General features: G+C 39.0%; 3 protein-coding genes across 11 annotated transcripts; all 3 read left to right on the top strand.

Moving 5' to 3' along the window:
* The first annotated feature begins 62 nt into the window (after window positions 1–62).
* On the top strand, window positions 63–5216 carry btr02 (bloodthirsty-related gene family, member 2). 3 transcript variants are annotated; one of them, XM_067476386.1, is made up of 8 exons: window positions 63–197; window positions 1608–1880; window positions 1981–2058; window positions 2144–2392; window positions 2469–2586; window positions 2683–2709; window positions 2860–4098; window positions 5040–5216. In XM_067476386.1, exons 2-7 carry the CDS (start codon window positions 1611–1613, stop codon window positions 3402–3404), a joined length of 1287 nt encoding a protein of 428 aa, XP_067332487.1. In that variant the 5' UTR covers window positions 63–197; window positions 1608–1610; the 3' UTR covers window positions 3405–4098; window positions 5040–5216. The 3 variants fall into 3 exon arrangements, with proteins under 3 accessions (XP_067332487.1, XP_067332488.1, XP_067332489.1); XM_067476387.1 differs by having other exon boundaries at window positions 5017–5216; XM_067476388.1 differs by having other exon boundaries at window positions 5002–5216.
* On the top strand, window positions 5205–9367 carry cldnk (claudin k). The gene has a single exon (XM_067476391.1). The coding sequence runs from the start codon at window positions 5205–5207 to the stop codon at window positions 5850–5852; it is 648 nt and encodes a 215-aa protein (XP_067332492.1). The 3' UTR covers window positions 5853–9367.
* hgs (hepatocyte growth factor-regulated tyrosine kinase substrate) lies at window positions 9227–19410 on the top strand. 7 transcript variants are annotated; one of them, XM_067476381.1, is made up of 20 exons: window positions 9227–9367; window positions 10718–10802; window positions 10953–11028; window positions 11275–11367; window positions 12447–12564; window positions 13238–13290; window positions 13464–13532; window positions 13646–13770; window positions 14519–14630; window positions 14740–14838; window positions 14929–15024; window positions 15157–15195; window positions 15306–15470; window positions 15579–15792; window positions 15887–16059; window positions 16198–16338; window positions 16896–17079; window positions 17180–17316; window positions 17412–17594; window positions 17739–19410. In XM_067476381.1, the coding sequence occupies exons 1-20, from the start codon at window positions 9331–9333 to the stop codon at window positions 17859–17861; spliced, it is 2322 nt and encodes a 773-aa protein (XP_067332482.1). In that variant the 5' UTR covers window positions 9227–9330; the 3' UTR covers window positions 17862–19410. The 7 variants fall into 7 exon arrangements, with proteins under 7 accessions (XP_067332482.1, XP_067332484.1, XP_067332483.1 ...); XM_067476383.1 differs by having other exon boundaries at window positions 12441–12564; window positions 14546–14630; window positions 15582–15792; XM_067476382.1 differs by having other exon boundaries at window positions 12441–12564; window positions 14546–14630.
* Window positions 19411–19417: the final 7 nt, after the last annotated feature.

Below are 19417 nucleotides of genomic sequence, written 5' to 3'. Positions count from 1 at the left end.
AGATAACATTCAGGGTGGAGTCTCAACTGAGTGGTTTCATTGTGTAAAGTACTGCCCCTTTCCTCGGTAACACATACACACCTTAGTACACCTGTGGAGCATAAACCATTAGCTGTCTCTTTTAGATTTGTACATGATACTGTGAACAGAGGCTCTACAGACTGAACTTGTGCTATCTGGACGAGATCAATACAAAGGTAAGACCACACTTGGCTCTTTTAGCCTTTAGCTACTGTTACATTTTCAGAAAAGCCACCACTATCGGACTATCAGGCAGAAATCAGACCTCTGAATCATTTATGAACCTGTTACATAATATAAGATTGTTTCCTACATGAACGTCAGAATACAACAGAGTCAAATGCCAGGAATTACAATACTCATGAGAAACAAACTTAAAACTTCAGTAGTTTCAGTATTTCAGCTGTTTCGTGGTAAGTAGTAGCTGTCTTGTGACGTAAAAAAAACTATTCAGTTACTACCTGTTTGGCCACATACTTACATTTTTGACTCGGCTGGTTTCATTCTTTGCCGGTCTGTTTGTCTTTGATCACAAAGAAATCGTTTCTGATTCAAATATCTGTGGAAATGTCAATAAGAAGAGTGTGGTGCAAAACAATAAACAGGGCTGGGCTTGACTGTAGGGAGCTTTTCAGTTCCAGTGAAATGAAGGTTACTGATGAAAGTCTAACATACATTCTGTTCTGTTCTATACACACAAATATATATACACGGGTATATACGCCTATATGTATGTGTATATACATATATGTATAATGAGAAACCAATGCTAAAGTGTTTAAGAACAAAATGTCCCATTTTGTCTTGACAAGCTGTATGTTATATAGATTTTAATAACTAGCATGTCTTTTTACATTTCTGTGTAAGTCTTCCTTCTCTCAGTGGTCAGTACATGTAGATCAAGACAAAATTTTTATATAACACTGCAGATATCATAAAAAACACGTCAGATGAAATATTTTGCAGTGTGTAGTAGTAAAAAGCAGTGATGTAACAATAGGTAATGTACTCATATACTATACAGTGGTGGAATGTATACATTTCTTCAAGTACAATTTTCAAGCACTTATAGTTGGAGCTCCATGTCATATTTCAAAATTCATGAGCTGCTAGCAGTTTTACCAGAGACGTTTATTTCAACTTTTTTTTTGCATTCATCAGATTTATCTTGTGACTGGTGTAACTAAAGAACATATCTGTAGCAAAAACTATGCCGGCCTTTATCATCTACAGGATAAAGTTTACAGAACATTGCATACTTTCACAATTGGTCATATATTCATGGGTACTCAGTATTAAATTACTAACATTATGGATTTAGACTAATACATACTAGTTTTAATTAGTATTAACTTTACAATGTAGAAGCTGTTACAGTATTAATACTTCCTAATAAATGTGAATCCTAAAGCACTTCTCAATTCACTGTAACTACCAGCTTTGGCTTTCCCAGTTATCCTATTTACCATTTATACAAAACACTCCCTCAAGTACATGCTGAGCCACAAAGGCATTTGAATAAAAAACAACAACACAAAAAGACTTTTTTAAATATTTTGTTGACATTACTCTATTAATATTTTCAGAGTATGGCCTCTACCATCAGCCTCCTCCCTGAAAAGCACTTCTTGTGCTCTCTGTGTAGAGACATCTTCACCAGCCCAGTTACCATACCATGTGGGCACAGTTTCTGCTTGTCCTGCCTCTGCCGCTACTGGTCCCGACACCAGTCCAAATACTGCCCTCACTGTAAGAGATTGTTTACAGACAGGCCTGACCTCAATGTCAACCGCATTCTGGCAGAGGTCTCTGACAATTACAGGAGGACTCGACCACAGAAGCCTCCTGATGAAGACGTGGTACTTTATTGTTTTTGTCATTCATTGTCATAACATAGCATAACATAAAATTTAATATGGTAAATAGACACATTTGTGTATGCTTGTGACACTGTTGCAGGTTATAGATGTTCAGCAAATGATTCAGGAAAGAATTCAGAAGATAGAAAGGTTGAAATATTCACTTGAAGTTCAAAAGGTATGTTGATGATTCCAATAGAATCTTTATCATTATTCTTGAAAATGTGTGCAGTTGAGTGACAATGACAATGATGTTCTACCAGAACTCTTACCTCAGAGAGGTGCGTGAGAGCCAGAAAGTCTTCTCTGCCCTGGTAATTGCCATGGAGAAGAGCCACAAAGCCGTCATTGCAGAAATTGAGGAGAGACAGAGAGAAGAGGAGAAGAGAGTAGAAACACTAGTGAAAGAGCTCAAACAGGAGATCCAGGAGTTGAGAAGGGAGATAGCTGAATCTGATCCTCAGATTCCTGCAAATGGTGACCAAAGTGATGAGAAAAAGCCAGTTATTTTGGTAAGTACCTTCATCTACGGAATTATGAAGCAGTGAATGTGTGTACCATCAGTGACATATGTCTTGTCCCTCTAAGATGAAGGACTGGTCCACGGTTACCATAGACACTGACCCTTGCATCAGGGTTACCAGACGAGCATTGTCAGACGTGATGGAAATAATAAAAATAGAAGTCAACAGGCTCTCTAAATCTGGTCAGTATTAGGAATTTTATTTCTGTATTGAATCAGCATCCTTCAATAAATTCACTGAAAGTCATATTCCATTTCTCATGGCTCTTTATTTAACAGAACTTAAAAGAATAGAGAAATATGCAGGTAAGGCTTTATCCACACATAAATAATTTTATGGACTGTACAAAAATGGGGAGGGAAGATTTTAATTGAAATAAATTAAAATATGATCTTTAAGGCCCCTCCATCCCTTTGTCCATGCCAAGTGACCCTTTTCTTCTTCTACTCTCTTAGTGGATGTCAATCTGAGTGCAAAGACAGCCCACCCTGTCCTATCTGTCTCAGATGACAGAAAACACGTTAGACACACGGACAAGCTTCAAGAAGTACCAGATCACCCCCAGAGGTTTGACCGTGTGGCAAACGTGCTGGCCAAAGAAAGCTTTGACAGTGGAAGGTGCTACTGGGAGGTGGAAGTTGCAGAAAAGATCGAGTGGAACCTAGGAGTTGTCAGACAGTCTACAAACAGGAAGGGCAAGTTTACTGTCTGTCCTGCTAATGGTTTCTGGACTTTAAGCCTGAAAGCTGGAGGCCAGTACATTGCCAACACCTCTCCTGTCACCCTGTTGGCTCTACAGCAGAGACCCAGGAAGGTGGGCGTGTTTCTCGACTACGCAGAGGGCCATGTTTCCTTTTACTGTGCAGAATCCGGAGTCCACATTTACACATTCACAGATGTGTTCACTGACAAGCTTCATCCATTTTTCAGTCCTGGTCGCCTGCATGGTGGCAAAAATGCTGCCCCGTTAATCATCTGTTCTGGTTTTTGCAGCATATAAACATCAAGCTTAATTCAAAATTTGTAATCTTTCAGCATGATGAATATATAATTTTATAATCCATATGATAATCAATGAACCACATTGTCCCTGTCAGAACAATGAACAAATGGTTGCATAAGGACTAACACCCTACTCTTGAAAACTTCAATGAAACCTGTAAACAGACTAAAAAGGAACAAGGAGGGCAGAAGAAAAGAGTAGGCTCTAATAAGTGAACAAGTGTGCCAAAGTCAAAAAAGAGGAGAAAATGGGATGGATGGATGTTAAGGGCAGGGTTGGGACACTGAGGAGTGGGGAGGGAGGGCCCAGCAGAACAGCAAGGCATTGTACTCATACACCAGGCACTGGAAGACACACTCAAACACATTCACGCATTCACAAACTGACACGGCCATGCACACAAGCGCATGCTTCTGCCCACTGCCACACAGACTTGCGTCTGCACTTTGGAGGGCGACCCCATCTTCTTTCCAGTGCTGGGTGTCAAAGCTGTACCCTCCATACTGCAGTTCACCTGACGTCTGAGATAGAGCCTCCTCCGCCCTCCAGCCTTCCTGTGGACTGAAGTGATTTCTCAAGGCCTCACTGGCAACTCCAGGCATCCACAGCTGATCAACACAGGGAAAGGAGCAGTGACATTAACTAGTGGATCATCTCCAAAAGCAGAGGAGTCCAACATACTCCATTTGAGGTAAATATCCTAAAAATACTCTCTCTCAATGCACTGTGGACCTTTTTAAAATATCTAAAAACTATTTGTCTGGTTTATAAAACACTGTGCATGTAATATTAGTTCATTTAAAAATAAAGAACATTTATTGTAATAATTTTAGGATATCTTGGTAGTATTACATTTTATTATCTATGAAGTGAAGTTTAAAAGTAATAATCCCAGTTTTAGAAATAGTTGTATAGGATATTATCAATTGCTCTTAGTAGAATACTTAATAGAAAAAGTCATTAATTTCATGAAAGAAAAGCTCGAGATTCTCCAGGTTTAAACTAAAGTCTGGGGGGCTTTCAGGTGCCTTTGATGGAAGCATATATTACTATGAATTGGTGCACAATATTTCAAAACAGTTGTAGGCCAATCAGAACAGACAGTTTATTCCTCTCAGGTGGGCAACTGCTTAGCACATGATGATCTAATGAGTATGCTTAATCTTGTGAGATTTTTCAATCTATCAGAAGAACTCACTTAACTGATTATTTGCAAGGAGGGTACAGATAGAGCCGTGAAAAATAGATGATGCAAGTCCTCCTGGCCCACTCTACAAGCCTTTATAAAAGCTGCTTGTGTTCAAAGTCTCCTCATGTTTTTCTGAGATAATCCACTCACCCAATAAGGCGTAGCTGGACACCCACAGCCGTGTCAAAGAAGGCTATTCTCTGTGGTTCTCACTGGAATCCACTGAACATGGGCCTCCCAGTCAGCCAAAATATTTATGATAAACATAGGCTCCACTAGTCTTTTCATGCTTGATTAATTAGAATTAAAAGCTTGTAAGAATTGTTGTAAGAATTAACAAGTTAATAATATGTATGTATCTGTAAATTTTGCACCACTGTTTGAATGTCCAATAAATATTTTTAGTTTATGGGATTTCAGAATACCTGTTCCTGTCTATCCAGGGCTGAATTCATCACCTCATCACCCAAAGACTGAGGATCCAGTAGAGGAGCACAACATTTCCAATACTGTCATCGTTTCTTTGTGGGGCTACAGTTGGGGCATCTGCAACCGACAGAGACTTAAAATCAAGACCAATCCATCTGATTTAAACCATACCTTTCACCATGGCAACCACAGGCATGCAGCTGCTCGGCCTAGTAATGTGCATTGTGGGCTGGGTGGGTGGGGCGGTAGTCTGTATCATCCCCCTGTGGAGGGTCACTGCCTTCATTGGCAACAACATAGTGACAGCTCAGATCATTTGGGAGGGCCTTTGGATGAATTGCATTGTGCAGAGCACAGGTCAGATCCAGTGTAAGGTCTATGACAGCTTGCTGGCTCTTCCTAGTGACATGCAGGCTGCAAGAGGTCTCACTGTCTTCTCTATCCTGCTCTGTGGCCTGGCTCTCACTCTTGGGGTCCTAGGAGTCAAGTGTACTAAGTGCATCGGCATAAACAGCCTCAAGGCCCGAATTGCTCGCATCTCAGGAGCCCTTTTTGCCATTGCAGGCTTCCTCTACCTTGTGCCTATATGCTGGACTGCCCACTCTATCATCAGGGATTTCTATGACCCACATGTGGCAGCTCCACATAAGCGTGAGCTTGGCCCAGCCCTTTACGTCGGCTGGGGGGCTTCTGCCTTACTACTCATTGGAGGATCTCTGCTCTATGCTGGGTCAAGTCCCCCTGGCATCCCAGGGTCACCCACATTCAGCAGTGGAGAAAGTAGTCCTCGTAGGGCACCCGCCACACAAGTCAAAGGTTATGTCTAACTTCCCTTGCCTGAATGCCTTCAACTCCCACAAATGTACCCCAACCAGTGACAAACCTGTTTTTTCTCATTTTGATTTCCCTCCTCACAATTATTTTATATTTAATGTTATTCCAGTTTGCTTTTTTTTTTGAAAAGCCACAGGAGGCTGTTTAGGGAAAACTGAACTCATTTCAATATTCCATACCTGATATCCTCACATAACCTTTTCTTTGTTTGTCAGTCAAAATGCAATAAAAGTTTTGATTCTACAAATTCTCTACTGAAGAAATTTGTGTGTCCAATATTTACAATTTATAATTTACAATTACATATATAAAAAAATATATAACAGCGTGTGTTGGAGAGAAGACGTTTGTTTAAATGTTTCATGTAAACACTGCCATGTGTTCTGCTGAAAGAAACAATAGAACAATGGGGATGTGCGTGCATTTGCTTGTGGCGCCATATTGTTGAGAAGAATGTGTGTGTGTGTGTGTGTGTGTGTGTGTGTGTGTGTGTGTGTGTGTGCTTATTTTCTATTTTGTCTTCCCTGTCTCAGCTACTCTATATTAGGGGCAAAAAATAAATAAAACTTCTTTCTATTATCTTCCATTCTCATCATAAAAATATATTCCTTCAGTAAGCAAGCAAGGGCTGTAAACCAGTTGATCTCTAAGTGCTCCTACAATTTGTTTATCAAAACAGACTATTATTTAGAAGAAAAATTAGATGATATTAAATTGAAATAAAAGAAAACATCATTGTATATGTGTGTGTGTGTGTGTGTGTGTTCCCATATGTTTCATTGCGTCTCTGTGTAAGTGTAAAATTCTTTATTCCAGGAACATTGTTCAGGTCCCTGGGATTCTGTGCTCATTTTCTTTGAATTTATTTATCAACAGAGAGTTTAAAAGAAAATGAGCACAGAATCCCAGGGATCTGAACAACCTTGGACTCAGATGCAAACATGATGTTATTTCAGTTTTTTTTCAAGCTGTATTATTTAATGTTTGTTTATTGCATTTAAAGCCCATCCTGGCATGTACTGCTGTAGTAAGTGGAGGAATGTGTGGCTCCATCACTTTTTTCTTTTTCTGTGTGTGACAACAGTGGACAGAGTGACACAGTGGCACTTTACAGAGCATTACAGCACCACAACAATGGACATCAGTGTCCTAAGTACCAGGTAGTGACTCATACATGACCTAAGCAGGTCTTTACCAGTGTTACTGGAGTTGTGCTGTGGAAACAGTAAGGCAGTATCCTCTACTTTACTGTGCATACGTAATGGGAAAAACATAGTTAGACAAGGGCACTATCTACATTGTAAATAATTAGTGCAATGTTTTTGAGAACAGCTTTTATATTAACAATGACCTGTATCACAATTGTGAGTATACTAATCATTTATCATCAATCACCAGTCGATAACGTTACTCATCTACAGTATTTATGTTTAAAATGGCAGTTATTCATTTGTAGTGTGATTTAAGCATAGGTTTTCTGATAGGTTCCACCCTATCAAAAGTGAATATTACTAGTGCACAGGTAATAGTAAACTCAGCTTTTGTGCATTAAATTAGATTAGTTACTTTATTGAGGAAGTTGTTTAAATTCAATCTGGAAATAGCTCCGGAGTCATTTTACACACCACCATCCTGTGTTGTCTGGCTACACTCTCTGTCACTGATCTCTTTCAGATTACAACGTCTGCATAAGATGTAGTCCACTTGAGTGTTTCTACCTCTGTTTTAATATGTCACTCTATATTCCTGCCTCTTCTGGAAGAAAGTATTCACTACAGTCATTTCCATCCTTTTTGCAAAGTCTATCACCATCTGTTCTTCTGTGTTCCTGTCCTGAAGACCAAACCTGCCCATTAGATTCTCATCACCTCTATTCCCTTCACTTACATGTCCATTAAAATCTGCACCAATCACAACTCTCACCTCTGAGGATGCTCTGCATCACTTCATCTAACTCACTCCAGAATTTCTCTTTCTCTTCTACCTTTGGTGCATAACCACTGACAACATTCAACGCCTTGAATTTCCAGCTTCAGAATCATCAACCTCTCTGATACTATTTTCACCTCTAGAACATTCCTCACTGTAGAGGTGATCTTACATGTATCCGGTGGTCCAACAATTATCCACTCCAGAGATTGTTGTATGACGAGTACGGAACATTTATTCAAATCCACGTTTTTTAAACTTAGCCGAATAATTCTACAGTACACGTTTGTGGATAGTAATTTCACAAACAGGTTCACAAATCAATTGCTTCCAGTTTAACAACCAGTTAAACAATCTTAAAAGGGAAACTTTAAAGGACAACTTCAAAAGTAAAGTTCAAAGGCAGTTAAATGACATCACTAATGACATCATCATTACACTTAAGGTTCTTAATCTAACTAAACCTCACAATACACAGCATCAACAAAAACAGAGGAAAATCTGATTGGCTCATACATTCACAAACTAATTTCTCTAATTTCATCCAACCCATGGCAAAACTATTTGAACCCGGCTCCTAAGCTTCGCAACCTTTCCACCTGGTCTCCTGGACTCACATTCTCTGGATCATGTCAAACCACTCTCTATCCTTTCCTGTCATAGACCTAACATTCAAAGTCCCTACTGTCAGTCCTACACTCTTTTGACTTTCCTCTTCTCTCTGTCTACAAACACACCTTCCTCCTCTCCTTCTTTGACCAACAGCACTGTTGTTATATCTTCAAATCTTAAAAAGATATCTTTAAATGAAATTATTACTAGTAAAAATGTCATTTTGGATATCTGTAATTTCAATTTTGACTAGTCTAAATTTTATTAAAGATATGTGGAATTCACATCATTGATAATCAGAATTGAATTGTAGGTATCTTCAATTCGTTTTCCCATTCAAGTCAATGGGAGATTCTGACTAGTCAAAAAGTAATTACTGATATCTTTAATCAAATTTCTGACTAGTTAAAATGTAGTTGCAGATATCTTATATTACAGTTTTGACCAGTCATAAATAAATTTCAGATATCTGAATTTTGAATTATGTAGCTCCAATACATGCAATGACCACCGTGACGTCATTCCCGATATCCACGAAGGAATTGTGACTAGTCGAAATGTAATTATGGATATGTTCATTCTTACTAGTCAGAATGCAGTAATAAACTTCTTGTATTATAAATTTGACTAATATTATTGTAATTTTGACTACTCAAATGCATTTCGTGATATCTGAAATGTAATTATGGATATACAACTAAAAACGGTTAAACGGTAAAAAGGCTTGTCATAGTTATATGTATCAGTCGCTAGAGCGAGAAATCTATGTGTGACGTTACATTTGCGGCGGAAGTAGGAAGTAGACACAGAGTTGTACAGCTGTGCTCCGTGGTCAGCCGTGAAGCTAATAGGCTAACCTGATTGCTGAAAATATTAGGGTCTGGTTTCCAGAAAATCCCATTCGACAGTTACGTTGACACTGAATCAAATATGGGAAAAGGCGGAGGTACATTTGAGAGGCTTCTGGGTAAGTTATCACCACATTTATCCGAGTTGATAGCTTTTTACGATCCACAGTGCGATGTTTTTCAGCGTATTGTTTTGACAGACGCTGGGGCTGTGGCTTTCGGGCCAGCTAGATTTAGCCTGCTAACAATTCACAGCTATTGTTTGGAGGCCCAGATAGGCTCACTTAGTTAATTATACAACAAGCCAAGGGGCAAAGACATTGCATTATGTCCCTTAGTTTTTGTCAAACAAGCTTATTCGTATTTTTTTACTATTTTAAAATCAGGCTGAATTGACAAGATGACAGATTAACTTTAGGTAGCTACGTTAGTTAACGCTAGCTAGAACATTGTGCTACCGCTTGTAAGTTATTGTCCAGCTGATTTCATGGCTTGACTTGCAGAGTAACGTAACGTTTGGCAGCCAAGTATAATATTGTCATTTATGACTTAATGTGTTTTTAAAGTAAACAACCGGTTGATTAGGTAGTCAACATCTGATAACCTGTCTCCTCTGTAGGCCACGTTAGATCACTGGATTAAATGGCTTTAGTAACAGACAGTTGGCCAAATTAATGTTAGCTGACATTAGTAACATCCTAGAAACCAGCAACTGTGTCACAATATGCGTGGGTTAGTGTGGGTAGATTTGTAAATCAAGTTGAAATTTTCAATTCCAATGCCAGGTTAAACCAGAGGCTTGGTAGTAAATTCATACTAATTAAATCAAAATAAATTAAATGCCGGTTTCTAATTTGCAGTTGACACAGATTACCAGATTAACTTGCTTTGGCCCCTGGGCCATTAACCTGTTGTCAAGCCACACACCACCAGTTTTTATCCACTCTCTTTGCATGTGATGTAGTAACCTAAAACACACAATCACTTAAAAATGTTAGGACGATTTTGACTTAGTTGCATATTGAGGGTCCTGAAACTACATGTGGGGACACAGCTTGGAGATCAAAAATACTGGTAGTCAAATTAATACAATACCAAAGTTAGAGTGAAAACTGTGAGCTTTTATGACCATAAAGTTTCCTAACAACAATTTAGATTAAATGTATAAGGCAGCGCAGTATTTGGGGAATGAGTACTGGTAATCTTGAGATAATCTTACTGGTACGCTTGAGAATAGCTTATATTTACCAAAATGCAGTAAAATAAGTCCAAACATTGTGGTAATTCTTAGGCAATGGGAAAAGTGAACAGACAATATGTATGGTACAGTGATACACAAAAACAAAAACATTTTTCTGTTCATGACTGTAGGAATAATTATGTAGAACTTGGCCTCTGGTGTGTCCCTCTGGGGAAACCAAGGTGTGAGATGTATATTTAAAATCTTTAACCATCTCTTGTAACTGCAGAAAAAGCCACCAGTCAGCTGTTGCTGGAGACTGACTGGGAGTCCATCCTACAAATCTGTGATCTTATCCGGCAAGGAGACACCCAGTGAGTGATTGTGCATATTTTCTTCTGTATTCAAATAGCCATTTGAATGTTTTTTGTCTTTTTTTTTTATACAGAATTATAAACATGCGTGTTTTGGTGATTAAAATGATTGCCAAGATATTCTATTTGCAAATTGTTTGGCCTTTGCAGAGCTAAATATGCTATTGGTGCCATTAAGAAGAAGCTGAATGACAAAAATCCACATGTTGCCCTGTATGCACTTGAGGTAAGATATATGTGTGCAGTTGAAAATATTGACAATTTATAATAATAGGAAATAATAATCTTATTATAATGACGATAATAATACAAATTTTTTCATCCGGTAAAAAATATGTAATTCCATGTGAAAAAATACTTACCATCAACAATTTTGCTGTTTTGTCACAATTTATGAAGAAAACTGCTTTGATTGAAGCAATTTGTACAAGACAGTTGGTGTATTAATTATTGATGTGTCCTTACGTTTAAGGTCCTGGAGTCAGTAGTTAAAAACTGTGGCCAGACAGTCCATGATGAAGTGGCATGTAAACAAACCATGGAGGAACTAAAGGAACTGCTTAAGGTAGCCTTCATATACATTTTTTATTGGGCTTCTTGCTCGTGTTCTTCTTAATGTGCAATCTACTGTTCTTGATTGCAACAGTCAAGTTATTTTAGTCAAATGACAGAAAACATTTGCACAAAGTATGGACTTAAGTTTTAGTTACTTTCGTCTCCTCATTGTAAGCTGAACTGGCTGAAAATGGTGGACTGATTAATCAATCATCAGTCAATCTTTAAAAGTAAAATTAAATCTGAGAGCACAATCTTTAAAAGTTAAATTAAATCTGAGAGCACATTTTTTTCAGTGACTTAAAGCTGGTAAACAATTTGCATTTTTGGTTGATTAAATGACATAATAAAATATAAATGAAATAGTTTATATATTTAAATATAATTTTTAAATATTTGCCAAATAATTTTTTGCTAGTCTGTTTTTTTCACCTTTCATCAGGTTCTGTGCAACTATGTCTTAGTTCCCTATCCCATTCTAACAAAGTGTCATATAAACAAGTAGATGACATTTTTGAAGTGCTTTTCCCTTCTTACGTATAAATAAGTCAGCTGCATCACCTTTGGCATCCGGCCTTATCAACTTTCCAACAGCAGAGGAGAGATGCAGTTTGGCTATAGTGAGGGTGAGGACAGAGATTAATGATAGTAAATTTTGATAAAATGCTGTTTAATGTAACTGTTGTTAGGCTGCAAGCCTTGCTAGTTTGAGAACATTATGTTAACACATCCACACTATTTTCTGTCAATACCTTATTAGATTTTACGAGGTGCTTTTCTGACTGTACCGTTACAGCATGAGCTAGCAATATTCGATTGGTTCCTTTCTGTACCATGTGACACAGGCTCCATTAGCCCATTCTTGCTTCAACTTCCTGATGAAGTCATCGCCTTGTGACAGGAGGGTTTTTTCAGATGAAAGCAAGGGACTTCCCTCCTTACCTCTTGTCATCAGACCTATAGTTGTTTGGTTCAGCTTAGTCAGTCATAACAATGTTATGGAAACACGAATGTAAAAGATAAAGCTAGGAGGGTTTAAAGGTGTAAAGACACTTTTTCATTTCTGGTGCTCTCTACCACCAGAAACAGACGGAACCAAATGTCAGAAACAAGATTCTGTACCTGATCCAGGCCTGGGCTCACGCCTTCCGCAATGAACCCAAATACAAAGTGGTTCAGGATACTTATCAAATCATGAAAGTGGAGGGTAAGTGGACAAATGTGTATAGGCAGTATTTAATTTTTTCTTGTTACTGTATGCTGTACCGTATACTGTGTTTTTCTAATGTGACCTATCTTAGTCCAGCTAATTTTAACTGATTAGGTAGAAACTAAGAAATAAATAGAAAATAATAAGTAAATATGTAGAAAATAATGATATCCTAATCTTTATCATTTAACTGCTGTCTTCCGTATGTTTATTTGGTCCTTATCTACTTCAATATAATTTCAGGTAGAAACAATGTAACTTTAAAATCTTCAGTTTAGAAAGGACCTTTTTATTCTTTCGAACAATTATTGCTTTGATGATATCTTCTATGACAGCACATAATAGACTTTGAAGTTTTTAAGGCTAACTGGATTTGAAGTTTGCCTAACCAGTATATAATAATCAACATTTCATTTCAGCAAAAGCAAAAAGAGTTCAGCCGAAGCTTTCCTCAATCATTTTCTTTTTGAAAATGCTTTATCTAGTTTTGAATTGTATTTGTTATATGAAAAAACTTCACATAATCTTAATAAATCAATGCAGGCCTTATTTTGCTTTCTATGTATGCATTACATCAGTTTCTTTAGATGCATTGAATAGTTATTATAAAGTCTTTCAATTTAATTCATTGAGGATCATAATGTCACTGAACTGGTCCTTTTCTTAACAGGTCATGTGTTTCCAGAGTTGAAGGAGAGTGATGCCATGTTTGCAGCTGAGAGAGTGAGAAATTTTGTTGTTCTTGTTCGAATGGAATAGAGTTGAGTCTTATCTATAGAGTTGTACTGTCAGTAATACACACCAAAAGAGGAATATGCCATGCTTTGTATGCTCAGAGCTTTAGTTATTTGTATTGTGTCATCATATCTGTAATATTTAGTGTCTGATTTCTTCAGGCCCCAGACTGGGTTGATGCTGAGGAGTGCCATCGGTGCAGAGTCCAGTTTGGAGTCATGACAAGAAAGGTAGGCTGGGCTTTCATTTAACTAGGGCACTTATTTATTTTTATTGTTGCCTCTGTTCAGCTATAGCCACGTGTGTCGAAGTTGACCTTCATTTGTGTTGTGTGCTTTTCCAGCACCACTGTCGAGCCTGTGGCCAGATTTTCTGTGGGAAGTGTTCATCTAAATACTCCACCATCCCAAAATTTGGCATTGAGAAGGAAGTGCGTGTGTGTGAGCCCTGCTTTGAGCTGCTTAACAAGTAAGTCTATGGAAAGTTATTCACTATGGTGGCTCAGGACAGTACCACTAGCCCCGTCTCTGGCAGTGTTGAGAAGTACTTAATTAGCTTCATTGTGTAATCACTGTTGGCATCTGTAGTGTGATCTAGAGTAAAAAATTTACTGTCTTGTCTTATGTGACTCTTACTTATTATCTTTGTTCAAGTCATTCATGCTGTGAAATTCACTTTGATTTTTTCTTGGAGAGTTTTACTTTTGTTTTCATTTTAATGAATTTGTTAAACTATGTGCTTATTTATAATGTACACTGATAAGACATAGTTATAATTTCTCAGTTTTATGTTTAAAATGGCAGAAAGATGATAATTATACTATGTGTTTATTATTGAGGTCAAAGTGGGTAGTGGAGTGGATTATAAGAAGAAGTGGTTGTAATGTTTTGGCCATCCTTAAAATTAATAAAGAATTATGGCAGAGCCACTGTATATGATTGCATTAAATTGTGCAGGTGGTCATAATGTCATGCCCGATCAGTGTATTTAAAGCTAAAGTCTTGATTTCTCTTTTTTTCCTTTTGTCTATACGTGTTGAAATGTAGATCCAAAGCTGGATGTAGGAAAAAGATGTAGAGATCTTTTTATAGGGTTTTTGCAGTGTTGCGCTGCATCTCGTGTTGCTATGTTTGTAAGAGTTCTTGTTGTTTCCAGCACCATGTTCCCCTCTGACTTACAAGGTTGTTTGTCCTCCCTGATCCCTCTTCCTCACCAGCCACCCCTCCCTTTCTCCTACACTTAGAAAGGCTGAAGGGAAAGCTGCACCCCCAGGCTCTGCTGAACTGCCTCCTGAATACTTGACCAGCCCGCTGTCCCAACAGTCACAGGTAATTTGTTTTTTAGAAACTATAGGTAGGGAAATAAGATTAGAAAAAGGTCTAGTTAATCCCACTGGTTACCATGGAACTATGGAAAACCAATACACTTTTTTACAAGATGCCTCCCAAGAGAGATGAGGCAGCGCTGCAGGAGGAAGAGGAGCTCCAGCTGGCTATTGCCCTTTCTCAAAGTGAGGCTGAGGAGAAAGAGCGTATGGTGGGTTGCACCAGCCACATTTTTACATTGTTTTCTAAGAAGTCTGTTAAAGTAAACAAAACTGACGCACAACAATGTGTGTACTTGCAGAGGCACAAGAACTCATACTCAGTGTATCCCAAAGCTGATCCTACCCCAGTGACATCCTCAGCACCACCAGTAAGCAACCTCTACACTTCACCTGTGGTAAGACTGCTATGTGGCAGTTAATTATTTACACTGTCATATATGTTTAAATCATTGACAAAAAGTTGTTTCTTTTTATGTTACATCTGATACATTTTAACCTGACCAATATATGAACTATGTTCACTCTAGAACTCCTCTGCTCCATCAGCTGAAGAAGTAGACCCTGAGGTACATATGGTTTTCTTCTATTCTTCAGTACATACACTGTTGTTGACAAACAAAAATGTTTCATCAAAAATGCTGTGAGTCATACTGATGTCTGTGTCATAATTTTCCAGCTGGCCCATTACCTGAACAGAACTTATTGGGAGAAGAAACAGGAAGAGGCTCGCAAAAGTCCCACTCCCTCAGCCCCAGCTCCCCAGCCACTGGCTGAGCCTCCTCCACCTGTCAGTCAGTCTGTAGAAAGTCATGTCCCTGTCCAGCCAGTCAGCATAGTGGAGGTGTGTTAAAACGCTGTGCTGAGAGTAGATGAATGTTTTACATCTCTAGCTAACTGACATAGGCAATCAACAAATGACCTTTTGTTTCACTGCCATCCCCACCTTCAGCAGCAGTACCAGAATGGCGAGGCGGAGGAGAACCATGAGCAGTTTCTGAAGGCTCTTCAGAATGCTGTCACCACTTTCCTTAACCGTATGAAGAGCAACCACATGCGTGGCCGCAGCATCACCAATGATAGCGCTGTGCTCTCCCTGTTCCAGTCGATCAACAACATGCATCCACAGCTGCTGGACATTCTCAACCAGCTCGATGAGAAGCGACGTGAGTGTTAACTCTCCCCGTTTGTGTAAGCTTATGAATTTCTTTCTCTGTGTGTCCGATCTCTAAGCAGTTATATTACGAATGTTGTTGGCAGTGTACTACGAGGGGCTTCAGGACAAGCTGGCTCAGGTGCGTGATGCTCGAGCAGCACTCAATGCTCTCCGTGACGAGCACAGAGAGAAGCTGCGCCGTGCTGCAGAGGAAGCAGAAAGGCAGAGACAGATCCAGCTGGCACAAAAACTTGAGATCATGAGGCAGAAAAAACAGGTAAATAAATAGGGCCGTCCGAATAAAATCAGATTTTTTTTTTTTTTTTGGTTCTTTCGGCTAATCCCGTGAGTTCAGGGTCGCCAAATCAGATATTGAGTCACATTCATTGACGTGCTTCTGTCTTTTGAACCACAGGAATACCTTGAGATGCAACGACAGCTGGCCATTCAGCGCCTCCAGGAGCAGGAGAAGGAGAGGCAGATGCGCCTTGAGCAGCAGAAGCACACTGTCCAAATGAGAGCCCAGATGCCTGCTTTCTCTCTGCCCTATGCCCAGGTACACATACTCCATTAGCCCTTAGGGTAAACTCATTCCAAGAATGATCTACTCTGTCAATTCACTTCATATGAAGCAACGTTAACCTTTCTCCTTAAATGCATAAATACTGTAAATGAATGAACATTTCACTAATGCAACCAGATTGTTTTGTTGATTTTTGTTTTAAAAAAGCATGAGCTGATATAAGTATGTCAGCCTCTTGGCAAGAAACAATAAATAACATGTTCTGAGCATCCACATATTTCCTGCCTAGCAGCATAGTAAGTTAGACTGCTGCACTTGCACACTAAGTGTGTATGCTGTGTCGCCACAGCACAAGTTAGACTATTGTAGCTGCATATTGACAGAAGAGTGAAGAAACAGCAACAGGAGACAATACAGGTCCCACTAGCCTTGCAGTCAGCATTGTTGGATTAATTTGCAACGCAGTGGATCAACTTCACAGACACGGAGTTGGTTTAACTTTGAAAATACTGCAATCTGCAAGCTTTTTCAGAAATTGTGATGTCGTTTGGAATAAATGTTAAATGATATTTGTGTGTGCTGTTACACAGATGCAGTCTTTGCCCCCCAATGTAGCAGGAGGGGTAGTTTACCAGCCTGGTGCTCCACCCAACTACCCAGGCACCTTTAGCCCTGCTGGTTCTGTGGAGGGTTCACCTATGCATAACATATATTTGAACCAGCCTGGGCAGGCTGCACCAACACAGTACCAGGCCATGCCTGGCACTGCCACTGGTAAGGAGGTCACAAGGAAGTGTATATTGTTTGCTTCATGAAACATTTGATAATAAGTTATTTTTTTTAAAGATGTGATTGATGTGACTCTTTCTTCTAGATCCCAACATGGTTAATGCATACATGTACCAGGCTGCAGGAACCAATGGGCAGCCTGCTCCTCCACCTGGTCAGGCCCCACCCACTACTAGTCCACCCTACTCAAATTATCAACCCACACCCACACAAGGCTACCAGGTATGTCTCCCACATTTAGTTTCTGATCGCTACGTACTAGGACCATGTTAAATTATAAAGAACTGTCCCACTAATCTTGTGCCTGTTCTGTGCAGAATGTGGTATCTCAGTCTCAGAGTTTGCCCCCCATGTCCCAGCCTGCCCCTACTAATGGTATGGGTTACATGGGCTACCAGCCATACAGCATGCAAAACATGATTTCAGCATTGCCAGGACAGGACCCCAATATGCATCCCCAACAGCCATACATGCCAGGCCAACAGCCCATGTACCAGCAGGTCAGTCACCTGTTTCTTTTTATTCCAGTTGTTCATTATACTGTGCTAAACTAGCTAAATCAATGATCAGCTCAATAGTATACTGATAGTTTTTACTGCATCAGCTTATTTAATCCTTTTACTTGTTTGCTTATTTCTTGCTAGGTGGCTCCCCCTGGTGGGCCTCAGCAGCAGCAGCAGCAGCAGCAGCAGCAGCCGCCGCCACAGCAGCAGGCTCCTCAGGGTGTCCCAGGCAGTGCAGAGGCACAGCTCATTTCCTTCGACTGAAAGCTGACTGGATGCGGGGTTCGACACACTACACTCTCTCTTTTCCTCTGTCCCCTCACCTACTTTGGACTCCGATACCATCTGGAAACACACACACATCTCCCGCCTTCCACCTTGCTGTGATGTTGTGGCAATGTGAAATATTGTGATGATGTTGCAGAACCGTTGCTCTTCTTGGCTTTCCCCACTAAAATATAGGAATGCGGAGTAAAGCCACGCAAGAGTGCACCATAACCAACACCCTTCCAGCCTCTTTTTCTCTCTTTTCAGCTTATAATGTATGTAGTTTATCTTTATTATATGAAAAACTGAATCTGAGAAATAGTCAGTGGTATTAAAGTAAAAAAAAAAAAAAGTTGAGGAAGATGATAATTCAGGATGAAAAAAGACATAACCATTCTTTGTCTCATATTTTTCTAAAGAAGATTTGCATGGTAAATTTTAATTATTTTATGGAATGGAAATTCATTATTTCAACCTCTCCTCCCTGAGGAATGCTCGAGAGTCATCTGTATGTGCTGTTTAAGAGGTTTCGGGTATGTGGATGAAGAGTAACGTCTTGGGAGGGAAAGCACAGTCATAGGCCTGTAATAAAAGTCTTTAACTCATTTCTCACCAGATACATCTTGACATTGCAGTCGTAGTTTTTGGTTGCATTCCTTTTCATGCAAACAGACACAAACTAGACTTATGTTGTCTTGTTTTGTAATAAATTTTTAACGCACTGTTTGGAATGATGAGTGTCCGTAATGTAGTATCTGGCAGGAATTGTATATTATAGGAAGAAGATTAGAAATTAGCTGGATGGTCGTTTAATCCTCAAAAAAAAAAAAAATACATACTAATAAAATCTTGAAATTACACAACTACAAACCATAAAATATACACACAGGCCACATCATTAGATACACCTGTACAAACTAATGCAATCCTTTAAAGCAGCTTTTCCATTAATTTTACTTTTATGTTGTTAGAATAGCTCCGTTTTTAAGTTGAAACTGTCAGAAAAGTGTTAATTCTACCATGTACGAGTTAAACTGGAGTGAGTTATATTAACAAATGGTTCTAGAGTTTGGCCACCTTTCCTTAAAATTAATGAAAACATTAGAACCACCTGTTAATATAATTATTATAACCTTAGATAATAGATTGGTTGAAGAGCAGCTATATTGGCTTGCATTAGGTAACAGGTGTACCTAATAAAGTGGCCCATGAGTGGACATGGTAATTTGAGCAACTCTGATAGCATCCTCCATATCTTTATTGTGACTGACACTTGATGCAAAACTAAATACAAACACAGTACAATCGTATGTTTCTACATATTAACTACAGGTGTCTACTCTTCTCAAGTATACATGGCTTTCCAGCAATGTAGGACTGCTTGCAGAGGGAACAAGATGTACTGCATGCATGTTTTACACTCAATTAGTGATTTCTGTAACTCTTAAGTTGCCATCTGTGAACTTCTTTATTCAATCATACTGATCTGTCTGACTTTAAAATAATTTTAAAAATATATTTAATAAAACCTGGTTCTTATTGTCAACTTTTTT

This window comes from Channa argus, chromosome 15 (assembly GCF_033026475.1).
Source record: "Channa argus isolate prfri chromosome 15, Channa argus male v1.0, whole genome shotgun sequence".
Classification (NCBI taxonomy): Eukaryota; Metazoa; Chordata; class Actinopteri; order Anabantiformes; family Channidae; genus Channa; species Channa argus.
Note: the sequence above shows the minus strand (reverse complement) of the source record. Positions and strands in the feature narration are given on the sequence as shown.

Bases quoted from the DNA above. Each gene is read 5' to 3' on its own strand.
- btr02 (XM_067476386.1), top strand. From the start codon at position 1,611: ATGGCCTCTACCATCAGCCTCCTCCCTGAAAAGCACTTCTTGTGCTCT. The intron at 2,393-2,468 runs GTAAGTACCTTC...TGTCCCTCTAAG, and splicing joins AGAAAAAGCCAGTTATTTTG to ATGAAGGACTGGTCCACGGT. The intron at 2,710-2,859 runs GTAAGGCTTTAT...CTACTCTCTTAG, and splicing joins AAGAATAGAGAAATATGCAG to TGGATGTCAATCTGAGTGCA.
- cldnk (XM_067476391.1), top strand. From the start codon at position 5,205: ATGGCAACCACAGGCATGCAGCTGCTCGGCCTAGTAATGTGCATTGTG.
- hgs (XM_067476379.1), top strand. From the start codon at position 9,331: ATGGGAAAAGGCGGAGGTACATTTGAGAGGCTTCTGG. The intron at 9,368-10,717 runs GTAAGTTATCAC...TTGTAACTGCAG, and splicing joins TACATTTGAGAGGCTTCTGG to AAAAAGCCACCAGTCAGCTG. The intron at 11,029-11,274 runs GTAAGATATATG...CTTACGTTTAAG, and splicing joins TTGCCCTGTATGCACTTGAG to GTCCTGGAGTCAGTAGTTAA.